At 37.0% G+C, this 22,463-nt stretch overlaps 1 protein-coding gene and 1 long non-coding RNA gene across 2 annotated transcripts; one reads left to right on the top strand and one right to left on the bottom strand.

Annotated features, from left to right (window-relative positions):
- Nucleotides 1-4,485: 4,485 nt before the first annotated feature.
- Nucleotides 4,486-6,184, top strand: LOC122974056. The gene is made up of 3 exons (XR_006400228.1): nucleotides 4,486-4,616; nucleotides 4,710-4,812; nucleotides 5,783-6,184. It is a non-coding gene; the product is annotated as an uncharacterized LOC122974056 (long non-coding RNA).
- Nucleotides 6,185-6,923: 739 nt separating this feature from the next.
- Nucleotides 6,924-22,428, bottom strand: si:dkey-9k7.3 (circularly permutated Ras protein 1). The gene is made up of 19 exons (XM_044341897.1): nucleotides 22,332-22,428; nucleotides 20,035-20,086; nucleotides 17,653-17,718; nucleotides 15,627-15,758; nucleotides 15,439-15,525; nucleotides 15,261-15,346; nucleotides 14,860-15,063; nucleotides 14,680-14,724; nucleotides 14,476-14,565; nucleotides 13,200-13,351; nucleotides 13,000-13,081; nucleotides 11,665-11,792; nucleotides 11,400-11,484; nucleotides 10,372-10,478; nucleotides 9,978-10,090; nucleotides 9,725-9,836; nucleotides 8,803-8,943; nucleotides 8,192-8,285; nucleotides 6,924-7,525 (listed from the first exon to the last, which is right to left on the bottom strand). Exons 2-19 carry the CDS (start codon nucleotides 20,084-20,086, stop codon nucleotides 7,388-7,390), a joined length of 1,914 nt encoding a protein of 637 aa, XP_044197832.1. The 5' UTR covers nucleotides 22,332-22,428; the 3' UTR covers nucleotides 6,924-7,387.
- Nucleotides 22,429-22,463: the final 35 nt, after the last annotated feature.

The raw sequence follows: 22,463 nt of genomic DNA, 5'->3' as shown, positions 1-22,463 counted from the left end.
TGGTCTGTGACATTAATAATACTGAATACACTAATTATTTCGAGTGCCATGTGGAAATTACAAGTAATGACAGTGATGTTACACACTTTTCAAATGTCAAAATGCATATCACTAGCACAAAACAGACATACAGTTAAAGCAACATCATCCAAACCTATTGCAGACCTTTGTGTTTGTAAGAGTTTGAAACTGTAGACAAAATTTCTGCTGTTCAAATGAAAAACAAATCATCTTTAAGAACTTGCAGACATGCAAATGCAGTGATCTTCCTCTTATGTTTCTGGTCTGAGACAGGATGGTATCATTCACATAAAAATGGACATTATAGTGCTGAGTTGGAAAATAAATATTATTTATATAGAGAGTAAATAGCAATGGTCCTAATATTGCTCCTTGTGGGACACCTTTATCAATAATTTAGGGACTAATAATGGAAGCTATAAAAATAGATTATTTTTATGTGAGACCCTGATGTGTTTCTTCAGCATAACTTGTAGATGTTCTCATTAAAATCAATTAAGCAATAACCCTGATATAACATTGCCCCAGTACATTTCTCAGAGGTATAAATGTGTGTATTCAAGAAAGGAGAAGTTGATAAATGATTGCATCAGAGTTATTGTATCTTTGCCACATACATTTCAGAGTGAAGAAGAGGGTTTTATTTATTGCTAAATCTTCCTTAAAGGTTTTTTATACTGAACAGTAGAGTATGGAGCATACATATGTACTCTGTAAATTGCACGTCCTATGTTAACATTTATAGTTTTAAGGTTTCATGATGGTGCCCCTTATCTTTACATTAATTTGTCTCTCCATCTACATACAACCAATAAAATTGCTTCATTTTAATAATAAAATACTTCTGACAATACATCAATTGGACAGTAACTGTTACATTACTTTAAAACATTACCAGCTTTAATTTCAAACAGCACTGCAATTTGTATTTTATAAGGACTCTCTTCTGTGGGAATACTGCCTCCTAAAAACTATGTTTATATAATGCTGATTTCTTTTCCCAAACTTTGTTGTGATGGGACACATAATTATTACCTGGATTATGGTCACAGGCAATGTTTTTCCAAGTAAAGGAAGCACTTTGTTTATTTATCACATCCATGTTGTAGAGTGGTGGTCGGGGTGGACAAAGGGTGTACAACTTGCAGGAATTTAACACTGGAGACTGGGGTTCATGATATTTCCCTAACCTTTACAAGGAGATTCATAACAAAGTTATTTCAGGGCACTTTTCACATAGAGCAGGTCAAGACTGTACTCTTTAATTTACAGAGACCCAACAATTCCCCCATGGGCAATCACTTGGCGACAGCAGCAAAGAAAAACTCCCTTTTAACAGGAAACCTTGTACAGAAACGAGCTCTAGGTGAGCGGCCATCTACCTTGACCAGTTGGGTGGAGACAGAAAGAGGGAGGGGAAGAGGGGACACAGAGAAGCATGATGACAACACTAATAACAATAACAATGATAATAATAATAGAGATATCTCTCTAGTAATAATAATAACAACAGTAGAAGAAGGTATCGAGACAGGACACCCATAGGACCACGTCACCATCACTGCAGCCCTCGATGTCCGGTTTTCCTGTGAGATGAGAAAGCACAAAGACTCCAGGGAAGAAGTCAAGTTAGTAACATGCATTAATGGTACATGGATGTGAACAGATGGAGAGGAGGAGGAGGAGAGAGGAGCTCAGTGCATCCTGGGAAGTCCCCCAGCAGTCTAGGCCTATAGCAGCATAACTAAAGGCTGGACAAACTTCTTATTAATGAAAATTAATATGTAAGGTATCATTTCACCTTTAAAGGATAGGATCACAAAGTCTTAAAACAACAGTCATGTGTTCATATGAACAGTGAAAGAGGTTTTCCTCATTGTAATCATTCCTCCTGTTCTTACTGGCTGTTAAAAGATCCCCTTCAAATGTGCTTTCAATGTAAGTGATGGGGGGCAAAATTCACAGTGTGTCCACACAGTGTGAAAAATTTTGTGCAAAAATGCATTTAAAAGCTTATATGAGGCTTCAGCAGTCTGAGTTAGTCATATCAAGTGGATATCTGCCACATTTACAGTCTTTTTAGCATCAAATTCCCTCTTTGTGTTTCCCTGTTGAGCTGCAGTGGACACATTTTTGCACAGGAGGAGGACTGTGGATTTTGTCCCCCATCACTTACATTGTAAGTGCATTATGAAGGGATCTTCTAATGGTCAGTATGAACAGGATGCATGATTACAGCAAGAAAAAACTATGTCAATGTTAATTTGGGCTCCTGACAGAGACAGACTTGAAAAACTGTGAACCAGTCCTTAAATTACAGGACTGTCACAAACATTTTCTAGTCCTTGCTCTCTACCATGAGGCCACAAGTTATTTAGGATCAGCAACAGACTTTTTTTTTCATTTTTGTTACTTTGAATAAATCTCATTTTTATATATGTAAATTTATTTGACATTTGACAAGGTTGGAAAAGATATGAAGTCATGAACAATTCCTCCAAAACCAAACTACAAAATCGGTCATGACCATTTGGAGCATTTTCTGATCCGGTACCTCTGCTGGCAGGATCACGTTGTTTGTCAATTCCTTCCAAAACTGCTACAAATGACTCAATGACTTAAAAAAATGATTCACATGACTGTGCTCTGATTTGCTACCAATAAGGTTAAGGTCCGGTTAGCGAAAAATCGTGGTCATAAAGAAATCAACATTGATTGTCGGTTGTAAAACGGGAACAAACACCTGTGTCTCGTGTCGAAGTCACGTTGCAGGAAATTTTCCAGGAATGTTATTTTTATGATCCTCATTTATAATCACCTGCTAATTCTAACAGAGATAAAAAAACAAACAAATTGGAGAACAGATCCAGAGCAATCTGATAAGCTAAGTCACATGTCAACAGAGGTGTTGAAAACAGAGAGTGTTGTAGTGTAGTAGTAAAGTCATGTCCAAGGTCCGTTACTGTGTGAGTAAACAAACTTTCTACTTCCTTTAAGTAGTGTTCAAGTCTCAGCAAATATCTTCTCGGTACTGAAGCAGTCAAGGGCATTGCTCTTGAAACAAGGAATTATTGTTGAATGCCCTGATTCACCTCGAAACATACCTGTACTGTACAACCTGTCAAACAACCAAATGGCTACTGGTGTCTGTTACACCTCAGCCATTAACAATGCCAGTTTTTCATCCTGCTCCTATAGTCACAGGTCCCACCAGACGCCAAGTTCATCCTGACTCTGCTTCCTTTGGTTTGCTTTTAATTTTGAAGATAAACATTACACCCATACTGGCTCGCACAAGGATTTTTTCTCCAGTCCAACAATTTTCGCTCCTGCTGTTGCACAAAATCTGCTTTCATGGCAACCCCCATGATACAATGAGTTGAAGACCTGCTGCTTAGCACGCCATACTGACATGCTCTCCCTCCTTTGTTCCTTGCTGAAGACAGTCATAAAATGTCCAAAGACAAACTGCAGTTAGTGTCCCAGTGTGTTAAATATCTGGGCCATATTGTCATGCCCCAAAATCTCACCCTCAGTTCTGATGGGGTTGAAGCTATTTGCCGAAACCTATTTCCAAGCAACAAATGATGTCTTTCCTGGGCCTGATTGACTACTGCAGGACCTTCATATTAGACACCTTCCAAAATACAGACACTGTTTATGTATGTGTGTGTGTCTCACTAATGAACTCTGTATGTAGTTGTTAATATCCTTCTCTCACCCGCTCTATTTTTATTTTTTTTCAAATAACTTCCTCATCTCTGATAACAATGTTCACATTACGACTGTTAATGCTTGAGATGGCTTATAGTAGTTGTACAACATTCACGATTTAGACTGTTTTGTTGTCAATCCTGCAAACTGTAATTCTGGTTATCCTGTAAATTTCCATAATTTAGTGGACATGAACCGGACTCACTTAACATTTTGCACAATTCATTCTTGTAAGTCCTCAAACCTCAAAAAAAGAAGGATTTTGATTGTGTCCAAACATAATTCTTAAAGAAATGAGGCCTCTCAATCTCGATAATAGATATCTCTGCCCTCATGCACTTGATATGATCATGTTTTACATACACGTGTTCTTGGTTGCAAAACACTGATAAAGCAACATATAGAAATGAAGTTGTGACTCATGCCCTTTGGGTCTGATAAGTATTGATTCTATAGTGTCAAGTTTATTTAAATATATGTTTTTTATTAATTGTAAATTGTAAAATATGTTTTGTTATGCTTTATTTGTATAAAATAAAAATTTGTAAAAAAAAAAAATGCTGTAGTTCACTTTGGAGATGAAAAGTTATGAATCTTGTTTATAAACACAGAATAGACACCAATCATAAATGTGATTTGTATTCAAAGTTTTAATACTTTTGTCACAAAAACAAAAAAGTAAAGAAGCTAAAGTTTTTAATAGATAGTTTTTAATTTCTTACTCTCTCTGTCTATCTCCACTGTAGAGAAACTGTCGGTCCTTGGGTGCAAACCTGGCATCAGCACACAGCATTGAGGAGTTCCAACTGATTGACAAGATTATATTTCTTCACACTCACTGGTATCCACCAACTTGGCTTGGAGGCTCTGATAGCAACGCGGTATATCATTTATAATTATCATGGTCTGATAGTCCCTATAGAATAATATATTTTTCTGATGAATTTACTCTGTTATGTTCTTTCTTTCTCTAGGAGGGTGTTTGGCAGGATGGTACACCTTTCGACTTTACGCACTGGTGTCCAGGAGAACCTAATGACAACGGTAACCAGGACTGTTTACAAATGCAGGTTGGAGGTAAATCATAAAACAATTATTTTGCTTGAGAGAACAATATATGAGGGGAAAAGATAAAGGGCAAATGACAAAAGGCATTTTTTAAATAATTTCTGAATCAAACATTCTTGAAGTTTATGAAATTAGTCAGAATTAATTTTTTCAGCTCATTTTTATTGCTCGGTTCAAAAGCGCTATAGCAGAGTAAGAAAGGCTATAAGTCCATTTCTAGATTTTACATTTCTAAATATTTTATATTTGTGTATTATTGTATTGTGCAATTGAGTTTACAGTACTAATGTTTATATATATAATTTTGACAATGATTAATGTGATTAATCCTTACAGTTTCTGTGGTGATATTGTTAAAAAAGAACAAATATTGTATTAATTATCTGTCTGTCTATTGTGACAGTTTAAGGGATATGTTCAAAAATTTTCAAATCTGTCTTAGTTTTTCTTGCCATAATCATTCCTCCTGTTCATACTGACCATTAGAAGACCACTTAAGTGATGGGGGCCAAAATCCGTCGTTGTTTTGAGAAAAAATGTATTTAAGAGTTTATCTGAAGATAATATGAGGCTTCCGCTTCTGAGTTAGTCATATCAAGTGGATATCTTCCACAGTTAGTCTTTTCAGTAAAAAAAAAAACCCTCTTTTCCCTCTCAAAGGACAGTATTTTCCTGTTCAGCTGCAGTAGAAGTGTAGTAACAAAAAGAAACTGTAACTTTGATGGATATTGACTTGATTTAACTAATTTGGACGGCTGAAGCCTCATATTAGCTTCAAATAACTTGTAAGAACATCATGAAAGGATCTTCTAATGATTACGGCAAAAGAAACATGTTTCAGTGTTCATTTGGGCACCTGACTGTTGTTTTAGGAAAGATTTGAAAAACTGTGAACCTATACTTTGTCCATACAGAAAGTTTTAGGTTTTGTTTGTTTGTGTAGCGCTGATTGGCTCTTGTGTTTTTTTGGACTCTACAGCTAAAAGATGCTGGGATGATGTGGGCTGTCACGTTCATCTCCCATCTGTCTGTGTCAGAAGTCTCTAATGATTCCTGGGCTAACAAAGAAGAACGTGTCAAAAGCACAAACATTGGAGGATGTGTGTATGTTTGCATACTCATCTGTATTTGTATCATCAGTTTTGTATATAACTTGAAGGCTCATATATAACATCTTTATTTCTTTTCTATTGCTTTATTGCTTGTCTTTAATAAGAGGAGACTGAATGTGTCATAAAAAGAATGCTTTTAGCTCCTTACCATTTGGCGTTTTACACCTGATATGTGAGTTCATGCTGTCATTTAAGGTTTATGCTGTTAATTAAGAAACTTGCCTGTTAATTCCCTAAAAAAACAATAAAATGTTAAGTTCTGCACCAACGGTTGTTTAAGTGGCTTTGATCAGTTTACACCATGCCTCTTTTTTCATGTAACAGCGTGGGTTTAAGGAAAACTCATGTTGGAGTGTTGAAGGTGTTTAAGATGCTTATTGAGTAAATATAAAGCATTTTTGGAGATTTTGAAAACAGGAATATAGATGAAAAATATGTTTGCATATAGTTTGTGTTGCATACACAGCAGCATGTCAGCAAATACACTGTTATGGCACCAAAATGTTCAGGAATCAGTGTTTAATCAGCAGAGAAAAGGGGACAGAAGAGCTTTATTGTTTTAAAGATAAAAAACATTTTTTAATAAAAAAAATCATGAAGCCATTTTTTCAATTTCTAGTGGTCTTTACTACTGTCAAAATATCATATTATTTATATACATTATACTAAAAACATTCATACAGTATGTACTGTACAGTATACAGTATGTTCACTGTATATTCTGTGGGCAGCTTTACAATAAAAGCTGACACAGTATTCAGTCCCTCGAGGAAAATGCAGTTTTGCAATCTCAATAATTAAAGCAAATTCAAGAAATCTGACCAATATTTACAAGAGCTTGCAATTTTACAAAATTACTGCAACTTTTCCACATGAAATAGCCAAATCAACAGACTGCTTGTGATTTAGATGAACTGTTGCATTTCATGTCATGGTAACTTATGTCATTGCAGCGCATTCAGCAGGGATATTGGAATTCAAGTACAGTATTTTCTTTTTCATATAACATGATTCTCTTGTTCAGAATTTGCACTGAAATATATTTGTTTATGTGATATGCAGTATGCTTTTTATCGAAGTGATTACATATGACTCTTCACTGGTAGTGGTATTTACAAAAATTTTTCTTTGGTTGCAATTTTTGCCAATTCCTGCAATTTTACTGCAAAAAGAGCACATAAAACATTGCAAATTGTATCACAATTTTTGAGAAAAGCCGCTGCAAAATCAAGCATTTTTGGTCGCAAAAAATACCAAAAAACTCTGAAATCCTGGAGGGACTGAGAATTAAACTAAAATCACATTTAGTCATCACTTTTTGTAGTCATAACTCTAACCTTTAAGTCATAGTTATATCTATGACAAATGATCTTCTTCTAGTTCCACTGCCAATAAAAAAGTTGTAAGCCAATATGGCCAAATACAGTATGATCAAGTGTTCATATTTGTGGACTGATTAGACTGATTTGTTTTTACATTCCTTCCATAAGTGCCTTTTTCTTCCTAGTTTTCTTCTTCTGGCTCTCAACTGTGTTGCTGTTGATGTAGTTGCTCACACTGCTCGCCCTCTTCATCTGGTACACCACCTTAGCTGCTTCATCAGAGAGACCCTACAGAGAGTAAGGGATGTTTTGTGAAATATGCGTCCCATCTGTGGGCCTTGTTTAAAGGTTTTCAGATCAGGGACAAGAAGACTAATGTTTACAGTATATCATACACATATAAAACATATTTTCAACATTGTGTAAATTATACATGTTTTATCTGTGTCTTGGAGAATACCGAAACCCTTTCTTGGAAAACTTATCCACTGATTGTGCCACATGTATCACTTTGAGTTGATACTTGCATATGTCGTTGCATATGTTGCAATTGCACAAAAAACTGTTAACTGTTCATTAAAAATCACACATGTTTATTTGGATGGAGTTATGAGCTAGAGTGCTGTAAAAAAAAAACAAAAAAACAACACAAGATGGCGATATTGTGTTCAGAGCCGCACCAAAAATGGGTCAGTTGTTCATTCGCTCATGGCTTAAATTTTCCATACATTTTTTAAAATACGTTTTTAAACATATATTTAGAAAACATTTTTTTAAAAATATATATGTGTATATAATCTTCTTGAATATATCCTAGGACTGCAAACATAATTAATCCTTAAGTCCTGTTATTGATTAAACAGTTTCCCTGGACCCTTCCTAGTCTACAGAGTGACCCTTAAACTATTGGATAACAATTAATTGCCTTTATTGACAAATTTAGCGTATAATTACCGAGGATTCTGTGGTGATGTCATCACAGATTGTTGACATGGTATTCATCCAATTGCCATAGATACTCTCTTCCTTTTCGATTGGCCTCTGCTTACTATGGGAAAGGCAGAAAGAGGAATTGTATTACCAACAACACACATATACACACACACACACACACAAACATACGCACACACAGTAACTTTAACCATCAAAACTACATACCCACCCATAACCCTAAAATCTTAAGGTGGACAGCTTTAGGTCCCCACAATGTCATATTAATCAAACAAACACACTAAGTCAGAGTCTTTATAGTGTGGGTGGGCTGACAGGTCTGGGTCCCCACAGTGTTATGTAAACAAAACACACACACACGCCATTTGAGCAAGACAAAGAAAAAATATCTGTAAGCATTGGTGTAAAAAAAAAAAATCTGTATGTTTTCCTCTCATATATTGTTTGTTATCATATGTAATATGTGGAAATAATCTATTTATGATTTTAATAATTTAGAAAGAATGTCTAGAAGGTTGTGTAGTTGGGAAATAGTGGACTTATCATAAAAGGAACAAGAGGTTTAACGCAACCATTTGAAATCTACCTGGATCAAAGGGCTCCAAGTGTCCTACCTGATTTGTTTGAGCAGGTCTTGCTGTACTTTCAGTTGACTCTGGGCTTCCTGCACCCGGCCTTCCATGGTTAAAGTGGCACAGAGCTGAGCACAGTGAACGCCAAGTACCGCCATGTTGAGGCTACCGGCCCAAATCCGACTTCACATAGACAGACATGGAGATGAGAAAAAAACAGACAAATTATTTAGTTTTTTAACATGTTTTCTTACTGTTATATACTTTTTTTTACAATACTTTACTTTGAGTATAGACACCTTTTTGTGGCATCACCAAAAAAGAAGAATACTGTATACAACCAACATAACTAAACAAGTACATATCTAATCAAGATGACATCTTTGAGAATCTAACACAGAATTCGGAGTCAACCATGAGTTTTTGATCATCTTTACTACAAAAAAAAAATCAAGTCGATACTGCAAAAGTATTGCAAGTTTAATTTCCAGCCCTATAGTGTTTTACCTTGGTTTGTTTAAATAACATTTGTCTAATTGATGATTAGCACCAATCATAAATTCATAATCTGAAATGAAGAAATGAAGACGTTAGCTAGCTAACGTTAGCTCTCCTGCATCAGCCAGACATCATCTCAGTACAGATCACACACTAACGTGATGGCAAATACCTGTATTATAAATCTCTGGAAGGCCACGGACAGTTTGTGAAGCACTGGGAGCAAAATGTGCAAATCTACAAGCTGCTGTCAAGACAGCACACACAGTTACCTCAGTAAAGGTGAGTTAGCCATGTTGCTAGCCTTCCTCCCTGTGTAACGTTACTTAGCTAACTTTAATATCAAGCAGAAACCATGTTATTATGAGACTTTTCTCAACAGTTTAATAAGCATGAACTCAGTTATTTAATTTTTTGAGGCTAGTCTATGGTAGTCGATGGAGTTAAATGATCTTCAGTGTTTTACCTGCTGGTAGTAACTGGTCGTTGTTCAGTGATGATACGTGTGACTCTTTGTCGGTCTCTGGTCTTGAAGCTCAGCTGGAGTTGGAAAGGAAGTGTGTTCCTCCGGAGAAAAACTGACAAACACACATATCATACAGTATATTTGGAAAACAGTCTGTTTTATGCTACTAATTGGTTTCTAAACACAATGCACACACAGTTGGAGTGTGACAGAACCTGTCAAAGTTGATTTATTTGTATCCCACTGGTCTTACCCTCATTAAACTCTCGCTTGACAGCAAACTGGAAGGTGAGCTCCAGCCCCTCTGTGACATTCCCGATCTCTAACACCAGTTTGTGATTATTCTCATCCACATAGGGAAAATACCTGCAAGGAAAGAGAGAAAGTAAGGTAAAATTGGATAAGATGTGAGGATATAGAGAGGAAGAGAGTGAGAGCATATTTTGGCATATCTAAACTGAAAATACACCATGTTATATAGCTTAAATTAAACATCTTTTTAGTGAAGGCTAATGTGCTAAAATGTTAGCATGGAGCAGTCAACCAGAGATATGGACGCTTTTGGTGTCTATATTCTCATCATTGGGAAGTTTGCATACAAAATAACCTGAAAACTTCCTGTATTTTTGGTGCCAGTTGCCACTCACACTCCGTCAGAAGCAAGCAGCGTTGCTGTGACTCCTGTTGCGAGGACATTGTCCATGGAAGCTGACTGGATCTCTGTTGCCACGGTGCCGATGCTGACGATGTTCACCTGCACGGGAGAAGGACAAAGATTTATAAAATGAAACTGAGTTTTATAATTCAAGGTTATTTAGACCACCTTATAACACACCTCTCATACCATTTATATTCACTTACATCTATTTATATACCAAACAATATACTTAATATGTAATTTATTTGGCTACATTTCACTATGCTATGTCAACACAAGAGTCTTTTGGAACAGGAAAATTGGTTTAATCCCACAAAATCCTGTTATATCCTGCTTACAAATGCACTATTTGAGAGAGTGTAACACTGAAACTAAATACAGGTGAAATATTGTTCTCTGTGATACTGTAGATCATTGTTTCCCAACCCAGGGTCCGTCAGACCCCTAGTGGTCCAAGGTGTAATTGCAAGGCGTCTGTGAAATACTAAAATATATATTTTAAAAAGATCCTATGGCATTTACAGACATATGCAGGGGGTCCAGTCCGCCAAAAAAGTGGTTGAGAACCACTGCTGTAGATTACCAAGTCTCAGCAAGTTGACATTCATAACTTACTGAACTAAAGCCAGTAGCTTCCTGGAGGGAAATCAATCTATAAAACTCACTAACATGTTAAAACTTATGGTGTGCACTGGAAAATGTCAACAAAGATTTTTAAAAAATTAAAAAAGAATAAAAAAGTGTGTGTGTAATTAGTTGTTAAAACATGCAAAACCACCAATATGTTAGTTGCATTATCTACCAGTTTAATGAAAAATAACTTATTTTGTTTCATTTGAATAACTTTTTAAGGCTTGGGCAGATAAAATACAGTTGTAATTCACAATAAATAAAGAAAACATTAGAGGAAAGCTTGGGGGAAAAAATGTGGGTAAGAAATTTTTTTTTCAATTTTTTTGTTCACAACCCCTTAGAGTAATCCAGTGATCTAGGTTGGGAACCACTGGTGTATCTCACCCGTCCTCCAGTACTGTCTGCCAGTCTCCCAACTTCAGCCAGGCGACAGTCTGTCCCTTCAAACGTCATTACTGATACTATCACCCTGACAGAGGAAAACATATTTTAGAGATTTATTTTATAATTATGATTTATAGATTTTTTATTTAATGAAATTGTATCTGCACACAGTGTAACATGCAACTGCATTACAAACAAGGCTGTGCAATATTGTCAAAACCAAGACATGAATGGTCAAAATAACAACTAAAATGTGTGTCCTCACCCGCTCTCCACAGCTTGTAGAGCCAGCTGTTTGTAGAAATATGGAGTAAGGTGAGAGGAGGATAGGGACGAAGTTTGCTCCATCTCGCCAAGTCCGATGTTGGCTCTGCCGTCAGTACACAAAATCACCTGCATGACACAGAAGATCAGGAACTCCATTACCCACAAGTCCCCATGCGTTTTCTGTCAGTTGCCAGTCCAAACTGGTGGTTTTCACATGGGCAGCATCACTCTAAAGATGTTCGATAGCCTCAGTCTGATAAAATGACAACTACTCAGACACCTGGTATAATAATACTTATAATTGTTTACATGTATGGTTTGTTCACTGTGAAACAAACATACCAAGTGCTTTTAGATGTTTCAGCCTATTATTGTGTTAAATTACATATAAGTTGTGTTTACTTTATGTAACTGCCAACCATTTTCTGAAGTATACTATACGTTGTCTGATATTAATATCTCACTAGCATGAAAAATGGTTCATTAAGGACTGTAATTGTTTTAAATAGTCAAGTTTTATCTCCCTTTTATTTTCTTAGATCCTGTTTTGTTGTGTTGGATGTGATTTTTGTAAAAGAGATAATGCATCTCAAGAGACTTCCTGGTTAAATAAAGGTTAAATAAATAAAATGAATGGAAACCAGTGGCTGCTTGAATGGTACAGTGAGTCTAAAGCTGTACGGTATCATTGGGAAATACCAGTTAGTAGTAATTTAAAAGAAATATAATTTGAAGTTAATGTGTTAAAACACTGGTATGGTCCTTTAAGTCTTCAGCTGACACAATGACAAACTGCAACTGATGTTAATAGTGGACATCAGGTTGTAACTTTTGCCGTAAAGGGGACGTATCATGCACATTTCCAGGTTTATATTCTGGGGCTCTCCTGGAATATCTTTGCATGATTTACAGTACAAAAAACTCCTTATTTATCTTGTACTGGTTCTTTATGCAGCCCCTCAGTTCAGCCTCTGTCTGATACAAGCTGAATTAGCTCCTGTCTCTTTAAGCTGGCCAATCTCTGTTCTGATTGGCCAGCTCCAATCCGAAATATGTGAGTGGACAACATGAACAAACGATGGCAACAAAGCCTACTGAATGGATGGCTGTTTGTGGGCATGCTTGAACAATCTGATGTCATCACAAAGAGGAAGTAGAGGTTACTTTGCAATGAAGCGATTAGGCTGAAACCCCAATTTTTGACTTGCAGGGACTTTCACCATGTTTAACGGAATAATCCACCATCATAACGGTATAAAAATAATAGAATATCCCCAAAGGCATGTATACGCCCCCTTTAAAAAGAAGAAAATAGCTTTTCATTTACACTCACCTTTGAACCGGGGTATCTTGATGCCATGGCAACCGAGGCTAATGCTGCAGGACCAAGACACGTAGCCCCATGTTCCCTGAGCCTGGATTTGCAGAAACATTAAAAACAGAGATTCCAGTTCTGTATGAGGAGCATTTAACCTAACAACTTTGTGCACAAACATACACGAAGGAACAAAACTATACTCCATCGTCACTTACTCTTTGACCCTCTGTATTAGTTGTTGGTAGGTCTCAGCTATACAGTGTGGGATAGGGTAAGCTATACCCTGTTGCCATATATGGTCATAGTCAACCAACGCCCAATCCCTGAGAGTGAGAGGAGTACTAGTACCATCGCCATATATAACCACCTGGGGAGGGAAAAAAAACAGGATGAGGTTAGAGTATCATGAGAATTGAGCATCACAGCATTCATGTAAAAAGTAAAAAAAACCCTCATCGCAAGTAAAAAAACGTCAAACATTTGATTTATATTCTCACAAAAACGAGGATCAAAAAAATATCAGTGCATAAGTCGAAGAGATCTTAGATATTTATGGTGTTTTCCTCCCTTCAGTAGAAACCATCTGCTGTCATCCACAGTGCAACAAAAAAAGAAAAAAAAAAATAACAGAGGAAGACGAATCATTATTGTAAACAGGAAGTCATTGAGTCGAGTGATGCATGACGATGTCTTCTGTTGCCTGTCAGTCTTAACAGTCTTGGCGTTCTTTGTATGCTCTGATCTCTTGTCTGTTAAAAGGTTTTTCTTGGTATCTGTTCTTGGATTGAGGTAAAACTCAGGTTTTAGCAGTTGCAAGTTATACCTTGATATTCATCGTAAACCTGAGTGACATTTTTACGGCTAAAACACCAAGATTTACACTCCTTCCTTACCCCTTAGTTCAATCTTTTATAAGTATCATAAGTGCTTATGCAATAGAATATAAAGATATTTGTCATCTGTCATGTATTTCCTGTTTTATCTGCTTCCTCCCCTCACTACATAGCAGTGGTTCACATCTTTTTTTGGCTTGTGACTCAAACTGAAAACACATCAATATCTGTTTTGCTATTCCTCATCACAGATTAAAATTTACTGTGGGCATGAGTAGTGAGAAGTTCAACCAAAGACTGATTCATTTAAATGATTACAGAGGCCCAATAAGGCAAAAGTATCCGGTATTTTTTACAAGAAAAGAGCAAGAAAATGAGAAATAAGTCATTCTGTGACCCCCTATGCGGTTTGGGAACCACTTCTCTGTGGGGTCTGGAGTAAGCCAGTAGAATAACTATAGGCCTTTTCAGCATTTAATCATCATAAATTATATGTTTAAAAAGCAATAGAGTAAATAGATTTACATTTAAATGATGCATCACAATCTAACAAAAAAAACAGCAGCTTACAGGGATCATTACAATTATTTTTTTCCTTTATTCTACCTTTAAATTATAAATTAATAACTGCATTTTAAAATGGAGAAAGTGCCTATACCTCATCATTGAACGTCACCAGAGCCACTCTCCTGTGAGGGGATTGCTGCAACAGGGATGATAGCGCCCTCTGGAGGGCATCCTGGATACCCTGCAAAAACATATTTTGTCTTTTAACAAAATATACAGTTGGTAGAAAGTGTATACAACCCCTTATAGATTTTAATTCATTCATTCACCATACTAAACCAAACAAACATCCCACCTCTAGCCTGGATATATATGATTGAGATCCACTGCTTGATGTAACCTAAGGTGAAGAAAATACATCAGGAAGATGAGTTGGGACTGACATCTCTCTTCGCACATTATATATAATTGACATTTATTTTTCTCCAAAACAAATACTCAAGTATAAGTTGGATAATCACACACACACACACACCTCTGTTGTGACGCTCATGCTGCCAGAAATGTCCACACAGAACACGACGAGTGTGTTCTCCAGGTTCTGGTAGTCGTCATCGCTCTGGTTCGGCAGGTAAAGGTCATCACTGCGCACACCTGCACGCTGACCAATACACACTCTCTTCAAACTCTCTCTGTCATCTACGCTGTTTTCATGTCCACAAAACTCACACACCCATACCTGAGCAAGAGGGAGGAGGAGGAGGAGAGATGTTTGACTTTCATGTTGACCAGCTTTGTTTAACTGATATGAAAAATGAAACATACTTCGTATAAAAGAAGGAAAAAGTCATTATAGTGTAGAGAAAATGTAACAAAGAAAGAAAGAAATGAATTGTTTGATGAAGAAATTAATGCATTGAATAAACTGCAACTCACATTCTTCTGTATAGAACTCAGACATGACAAGGCAGCACTACATTTCCCACAGTTCACTGGGCTCTGGAAATTCTCCAAGCCTGACGCTGATTATAGAAGGAGAAAAAAGAAGATAAGTTAAAAAAGAAAAGAAAAGATAGAACAGGCATGTGTGATTACATGTGTTTGTCCGTCTAACCTTCACTGATGTTGACCAGTTTTCCAATACTGAGCGAGACAACGTTGACATTGGCTTTTAGTCTGTTTTCTCCCTCCGGCTTGTCAACTGAATACAATAAAGGAATTCATAAAAACAACCATAAATCACTTTGAAACATTAATGATTTATTTAGGGAGTAATAGGGAGGGAGAGGAGGGACAACTCACCTCTGGGTGGGACAGGAGGAGGGGGGGAGACACGGGTAGGTGGAGACAAGAAAGAGGGAAGAGGGGGGAGAGGCAGAGAAGTAGGCCGAGATTTCCTCGTACGACGAGGAGGCAGCGGTGGAGGAACTGGACCTTAAGAGAGAAAGATCATGCTATGTTTTAACATCAATAAAATATTCACCAAAATCCACAGCATGTCCACACAGTCACAGCTGTGTCAAAATGCATTATAAGGTTTATCTGAAGCTTATATGAGGTTCCAGCAGTCTGAGTTAGTCATATCAAGTGGATATCTGCCACATTTACAGTCTGTTTAGCATCAAATTCCCTCTTTGTGTTTCCTTGTTGAGCTGCGGTGGAAGTATAGTAATAAAAAGAGGGACTTTGGCACTAAAAAGACTGTAACGTTGAAAGGTATCTACTTGATTTGACTAATTTGAACGGCTGAACCCCAATCTGAGATAAGTTTGCCACACATCCTCTTCCTTGAAGCCTTGTAATGTTAAAAGTGAAACATACTGTTTTAAAATATGAACAATAAAGCATAAATCTTACGTTTGTCTTGCTAGTCCAAGTAAGCTAAGCAGCCAAACATGGTTATGTTAGACTGCAATAACAGCCTATACTACAACTAATTATCTCTACAGTGCAATACAAGAACATGACATATGTTGACTTTTTGTCTGTAGCTTTAGCTACGGTGGAAAATTATATCATGTATCTAGCCATCAAGTGTATATTTCGTTTTACAGGGTTTCACTATTTATCAGCTGGAAATATTAAAAAAGTCAGCCGGAGATTCAGTTTTCAACCAACTCATAGAGCCAACATTTAATTAACTTGCTACAGCTGCCAGTGACAGTCATTTCAGACGCTCAAAATTGATTTTGTCCACCTCTGTCTGAAGTCAAGGACCCATTGTTCCAAAATTAACAAAAAAATTCCAGTTGTAAATCTTCCCCTGTTACTGTAAACCACATATGTGCCATGTGTGAATGGAAAGCTTGGGCGAAGCAACTGTAAACTAAGGGGGGAAGACCTCAAATGCAAATTCCAACTGAATTGAGTAAACACAAAAATTGTCAGTATGTGACATGCTTAGTTTCTTATCAGGCCTGTGATGTTGATGGGCACCGTTGTCCCTCAATACAGTACAGAAAGGAAATGTAAGCTGCTTGAAGCTGCAAAAACTTGGTGGTGAGACAACTACACATAGAAACAAACAAAAGCGATTTAATCTTTGAAAAACTCTGACACCTAATCGTCAAAGGCCGTACACCATTTCTTACCAGTGCAAAATGGAAAAGTACATGTATTTCTTGTATAGACTACTAACTGTAAAAACAGTACACTACAACAGTTTGTAAGATATATACTGTGTATTAGTGCGTAGTATAAAATGTTGACACACTTTATCTTCCTTATATCCACTTGGACCATGTTTTAATGGTGAGAAACTCTGGCTCATTGTAGTTGGTGGTACAAATTAGAAAAAAATGGAGGATTTTCAGTTTTATCTGCATTATTGCCACAATTTTTCAAAGGTCAAACACTTCGTTTTTGTTAATTAAGTTTGTCTTACAACCTATGTGTGGACTTTCCCTTTTTGAACTGCTATCTTTACATCTGTACATCTTCTTCACTGTGCTTCTCTGTGCGTCTGTCTCTTGCACTTGCAGACATGCCCACACACACACACACACACACGTACGTTACTACTTAATATGCTTTCCTGTTATTTCACTACAATACTCTTGAGAATGTGTTGAACACAGCACAACACAGAGAACACAGAACAACGGCACAGACATGCTGACCTTTATCAATGTGGTGTGTCTGTGACCATATAGGTATATATATATATATATATATATAGAGAGAGAGAGAGAGAGAGAAAGAGAGAGAGAGAGAGAGAGAGAGAGAGAGAGAGAGAGAGAGACAGAGAGAGAGAGAGAGAGAGAGAGAGAGAGAGAGAGAGAGAGAGTGTTTGTGTGTGTGTGTGTGTGTGAGAGAGAGAGAGAATTACCTTCTTGCTGTTTAACAGCCACTATGTTGTCATACTGTTGCTCGATTACAGAAACACCTGTGGATGCTGTGAAAATCAGTTCATTAAGGCACATTCATGGTACTTAAAAACTAGTACAGTAAGCTACAGTGTATTAAATGGAACAAATAACCAAATTAAATACACTTTTTGGTTCTAGCAACCATTAGGGAATGGGCCTAGTGCCTGCTCCTTGTATATCAATCAATTAATCCAGGATAAAGAGATGTTAGACAGTTGAATTTAAACTGTTAACTTTCATCCATCTAACTCGAGAGGATTAATCTGTTAATCTTTCTCATTGTCAACACATCCCATAAAAAGACCAAAACCAACAATTAAATTATCCTACTAACTAGTGTTGTCTGTGTCTCTTAAGCCTGATATTCAATGGTGCTTGAAAGTTTGTGAAACCTTTTGAATTTTTTCTATTTCTGCATAAATATGACCTAAAACATGATCAGATTTCATTTTCAATCCCCCAACCCCTCTAACCCTAACCCTAACCTTAACCCCCCAACCCTAACCCCTAACCCTAAACTAGATAACGGGAACCCAATTAAACAAATGAGACAAAAACATTAAAATGAATCCATTATTTATTGAGGAAAATGATCCAATATTACATGTTTGTGTGAGGCAAAAGTATGTGAACCCTTGCTTTCAGTAACTGGTGTGGCCCCCTTTTGCAGCGATAACTCCAACCAAACATTTCCGGTAACTGTTTATCTGCTCTGCACATCAGCTTGGAGGATTTTTATAATATTTCTTCCGTACAGAACAGTCTCAACTCAGGGATGTTGGTGGGCTTCTTTGCATTTCTATTGGATTAAGGTCAGGACTTTGACTCGGCCGTTCCACATATTAACTTTCTTCTGCTTTAACCATTCTTTGGCACAGCGACTTTTGTGTTTAGGGTTGTTGTCTTGCTGCATGACCCACTTTCTGTTGAGCTTCAGTTTGCAGACGGATACCTTGATATTTTCCTGTAGAGTTTGCTGGTACAACTCAGAATTCATAGCTCCATCAACGATTGCAAGCCATTCTGGTCCAGAGGCAGCAAAGCAGCCCAAACCATGATACCACCGCCACAATGTTTCACAGATGGGTTAAGGTTCTTATGCTGGAATGCAGCGTTTGCTCGTCAAACATAATGCTTCTCATTCAAGCCAAAAAGTTTGATTTTGGTCTCATTTTTCCAATCGCCTTCTGGCTTATCCACGTGGTCTTGAGCGCACCGTAGACGATAGCAATGTTCTTTTTGGAGAGTATATACCACTGATGTTCAATGTTCTCCTGATGGTGGACTCATGAACATTGAGTGTAGCCACTGTAAGAGAGGCCTTTAGTTTCTTAGATGTTACCCTGGGATCCATTGTGACCTCCTGGACTATTGCCTTGCTCTTGTTGGATATGTTGGATGTCCTCCATTTGTATATGATCTGCCTGACAGTTGACTGGTGGAGTACAAACTCTTAAGAAATGATTTTGTAACCCTTTCCAGTTAAGTGAGAATCAGCAACTTTTATTTTAAGGTCTAAGGCAGGAATCTCCTTGGTTGGAGCCATGACACACTTCCTCAAACCAGTGTTGTGAAGCTCAGACAGTGAAGACCCAGATTTCTCTTCTTTAAATGAGACAGGGCCTCCCAGACTCACATTTGATTGTCATCCCATTGATTGAAATGTCTGACTCTGATTTCCTCTTCAAATAAATTCATAATCCTAGAGGTTCACATACTTTTGCAATTAACATTGGATCATTTTCCTCAATAAATAAATGCACAAGTGTATGGTTTTTGACTCATTTGTTTAACTGATGTCTCTTTATCTAGTTTTAGGATAAAGCATGAAAATCTGATCACATTTTAGGTCATATTTATGCAGAAATAGAGCAAAATCTAAAGGGTTCACAAACTTTCAAGCAGTGCTGTATCTAGTTTATCAGGTATGAACAAATGAAAATAGTCCCCAACAAATGCACAAAAACTACAGTTCCCGACTCTTTTAGGAAACTACTTAGACTTTAAAAAAACAAACAAAAAAGAAAGAAAGAACAAAAAAAAATATAAGTATTATATACTTGTGTCCTGTCTTCAGTATGAACCGATGGGCTTGGGGGTGAGAGCCACAGACAGGGTGGGGAAGTCAGGAAGTATTCAGAGACATTATTGGTTTTGGTCTTTTTGTAGGATTTGTTGACAATAAGAAAAATATCAAAAAACACCAACCGTATCCTTTAAAACAGGGACTGTAATTAAACATACTAAATCAATGACAACATACCAGCATATGAAAACACAGTGGAAAGGATCAGACATTTTTTAATTGTAATTATTAAATGAATGACAATCAAAGCACTCACCTGCTCCATCGGATCTCAAATTACAAACAACATGACTGCAGGCAAATTCCATCTAAGACATATAAAGACAATTATTAGAATAAAGTGAACTTTCTTTAAAATATAATGTAACCTGAATACGCTGAACTAAAGTGAATTAGTATAAAAATAGAGAGAACGACAGATAAAGATGAATGTTTGATGCAGACATCAAACAGATCAGATATAGATTAACAGCTTCCTGGTATTGTCGGTTTATGTCACCATGACAATTGGGGCCTTGATTTGGTTATTTTTTTGAGTTAACAGGTGGCTGAGCAAAACCATGAAAGCAGACATTTCCTGTTTGAAGAGCTGTGAGCAATAACAGAACAATATAGTAAATGATGGCGTGAGTAGATTTGTGTGTGATATTAGCATTACACTCGACAACAGTTTAAAAAGGATCAAAATCGATGCAGCAGAACCAGAGATATCATCGTTTTTTTTCTATTTTTCCTCCTTGCAAAGCCTGGTGCCAACATTGCCCACAATTCAACCCAACTCAATGCACTCGACTGCATAGATTTGAGTGGGTTATGCTAGTAGCGACTTCACGCCGCTCCCTCTCCACAAAAGGCTTTATACAACTTTTTTTCACATACGCAGCAATACTCCCTAAGACCTGGAAACAGACCTACGATGTGTAAAATCTGTGGAGTTCCCCTTTAAAGTCAAGATACCACAGAACAGGATGCGGAAAAAAAGACTGATGATCAGCTGTTTCATGGATCAAACCTACGACTACATCGTGTTTCTCTAACCACAAGGTCACCATGTCACTCAACAGCTATAACCTACAGGCTGAACGTCTCGCTCCGCTCTCAAAACAACTGATAGCTTGTGACTGATAGCAAAAGACATAAAACCCAGGAAAAGTCCATCCTTTTCTTCTTTCCATCCTGGTGTTTATTAACTCATCTGTTCTTCTTCTGTTCTTTGGTCTTAAGAGGTGGATTTTGGAGGTGCAACTTTTATCATAGTTTACGTCACTGGATCAAACTAGAGCTGAAACGATTAACTTTCACTTATTTCAGCTTCTCAAACGTGACAATTTGCTCATTGTCATGTCATGTCATTTGGATTTTGGACTGCTGGCAAGAACAAACATGCATTTTGAAGACATCACAAAGGTTTCTGACAGATCGTGATGAGAATTTCATGATTTTTTCACATTAGACAAAGAAAAACAGACGAGAGGTGTTGAAAGCATCTTCGCGCCAACCCATGGCAATCCATAGTAGCTGCCAGTCCAAGCCGGTGTCTGCATTCATTACGCCATTAATCTGTAACTGTGCCCTCATTTAGGATACAAAATTTGAATACATTTCTGTATTCAGCAGCGTTATCACACACAAGTTGGAAATAATTAAATGTTGCAGCCAGACTGCACCAGACTTTTGCACTGTTTCCTGATCTGTTAACATGGAGGAATCAGGAAATTGGCCTTAAAAACTGAAGAGTTTTATCTTAAAATATAAAACTGTGAGGAGGCCCAAGTATGGCAGTTGCCACTGTTCTTTTCTTTAATTTAATTTGGAAAAATATACCAACAAAACACGCACAGGCTCAACTCATATGTGTTTGAATAAATGTTTAAAGATGCTTCAAGGAGACATCGTCTAACGCATGTCACACATCTTTTGTACTCAACTACTTAAAAACATCCATTCTACTGTAAATTGTGGCATTCACACTATAAACTGTACATAAATGTTAATGTGTCCTCCCCCTTACCACTTTATTAGGATTTAATGAACTAATTATTAAGTCTTTGAGTTTGTGGTGATCAAAGCTTGCGATACTTCCCCGCGAATTGTATCAAATTGAGTTTTATTGTTCTTTTTTGCAGATATTTCCTCCCCCCAAAAAGCATTTGTTTTGGTTTTATGCTATTTTTCAATGTAAAACAGTAGACGGCACTTAAATCAAATGATGGATGTCTCACATTGGAGTTTTGACACTCTTCTGTATGTCAATTGGTAGAAATCTGTCGATTCTGAAGGGAACATGGATGAATTTCTAACATTACTACAGTTTTAAAAAATGTGTTGCTCATTAAAACAGAAAAAAAATAAGTGATTGGTATGTTGGGAAACTGGTTAGGCTTTGGCTGCTGGAGAAATCAAGCTTCAGAGTTTCTACCTTCACTGACATACTGTGGCTATAATTCAACAATCTTTCAAAGTGAAAGCACAAAAGATTTTCATGATTTATCACTAAAAACACACACACATACACACACACACAGAGACACATTACAATAAGAAACAAATTACCTTTGCCGCAGTCTGTGTACAGTGGCGTCGCTAAAACTGAAAGCAGTTACTTCTAACGTAGCAGGTTTATAATATGTGTGTGTATGTGTGTGTGTGTGTGTGTGTAGGCGTGTTCAAAGTCTAAAGAGCAGA

This window comes from Thunnus albacares, chromosome 22, assembly GCF_914725855.1.
Source record: "Thunnus albacares chromosome 22, fThuAlb1.1, whole genome shotgun sequence".
Taxonomy (NCBI): domain Eukaryota; kingdom Metazoa; phylum Chordata; class Actinopteri; order Scombriformes; family Scombridae; genus Thunnus; species Thunnus albacares.
This window is presented reverse-complemented; position numbering and strand designations above follow the sequence as displayed.

Bases quoted from the DNA above. Each gene is read 5' to 3' on its own strand.
- si:dkey-9k7.3 (XM_044341897.1), bottom strand. From the start codon at position 20,086: ATGGAATTTGCCTGCAGTCATGTTGTTTGTAATTTGAGATCCGATGGA. The intron at 11,793-12,999 runs GTGAGTGTAAAT...TGTGTCATGCAG, and splicing joins CAAGATACCCCGGTTCAAAG to GTGATTTTGTGTACTGACGG. The intron at 8,286-8,802 runs GTAGGACACTTG...CCTTTCCCATAG, and splicing joins GACCTGCTCAAACAAATCAG to TAAGCAGAGGCCAATCGAAA.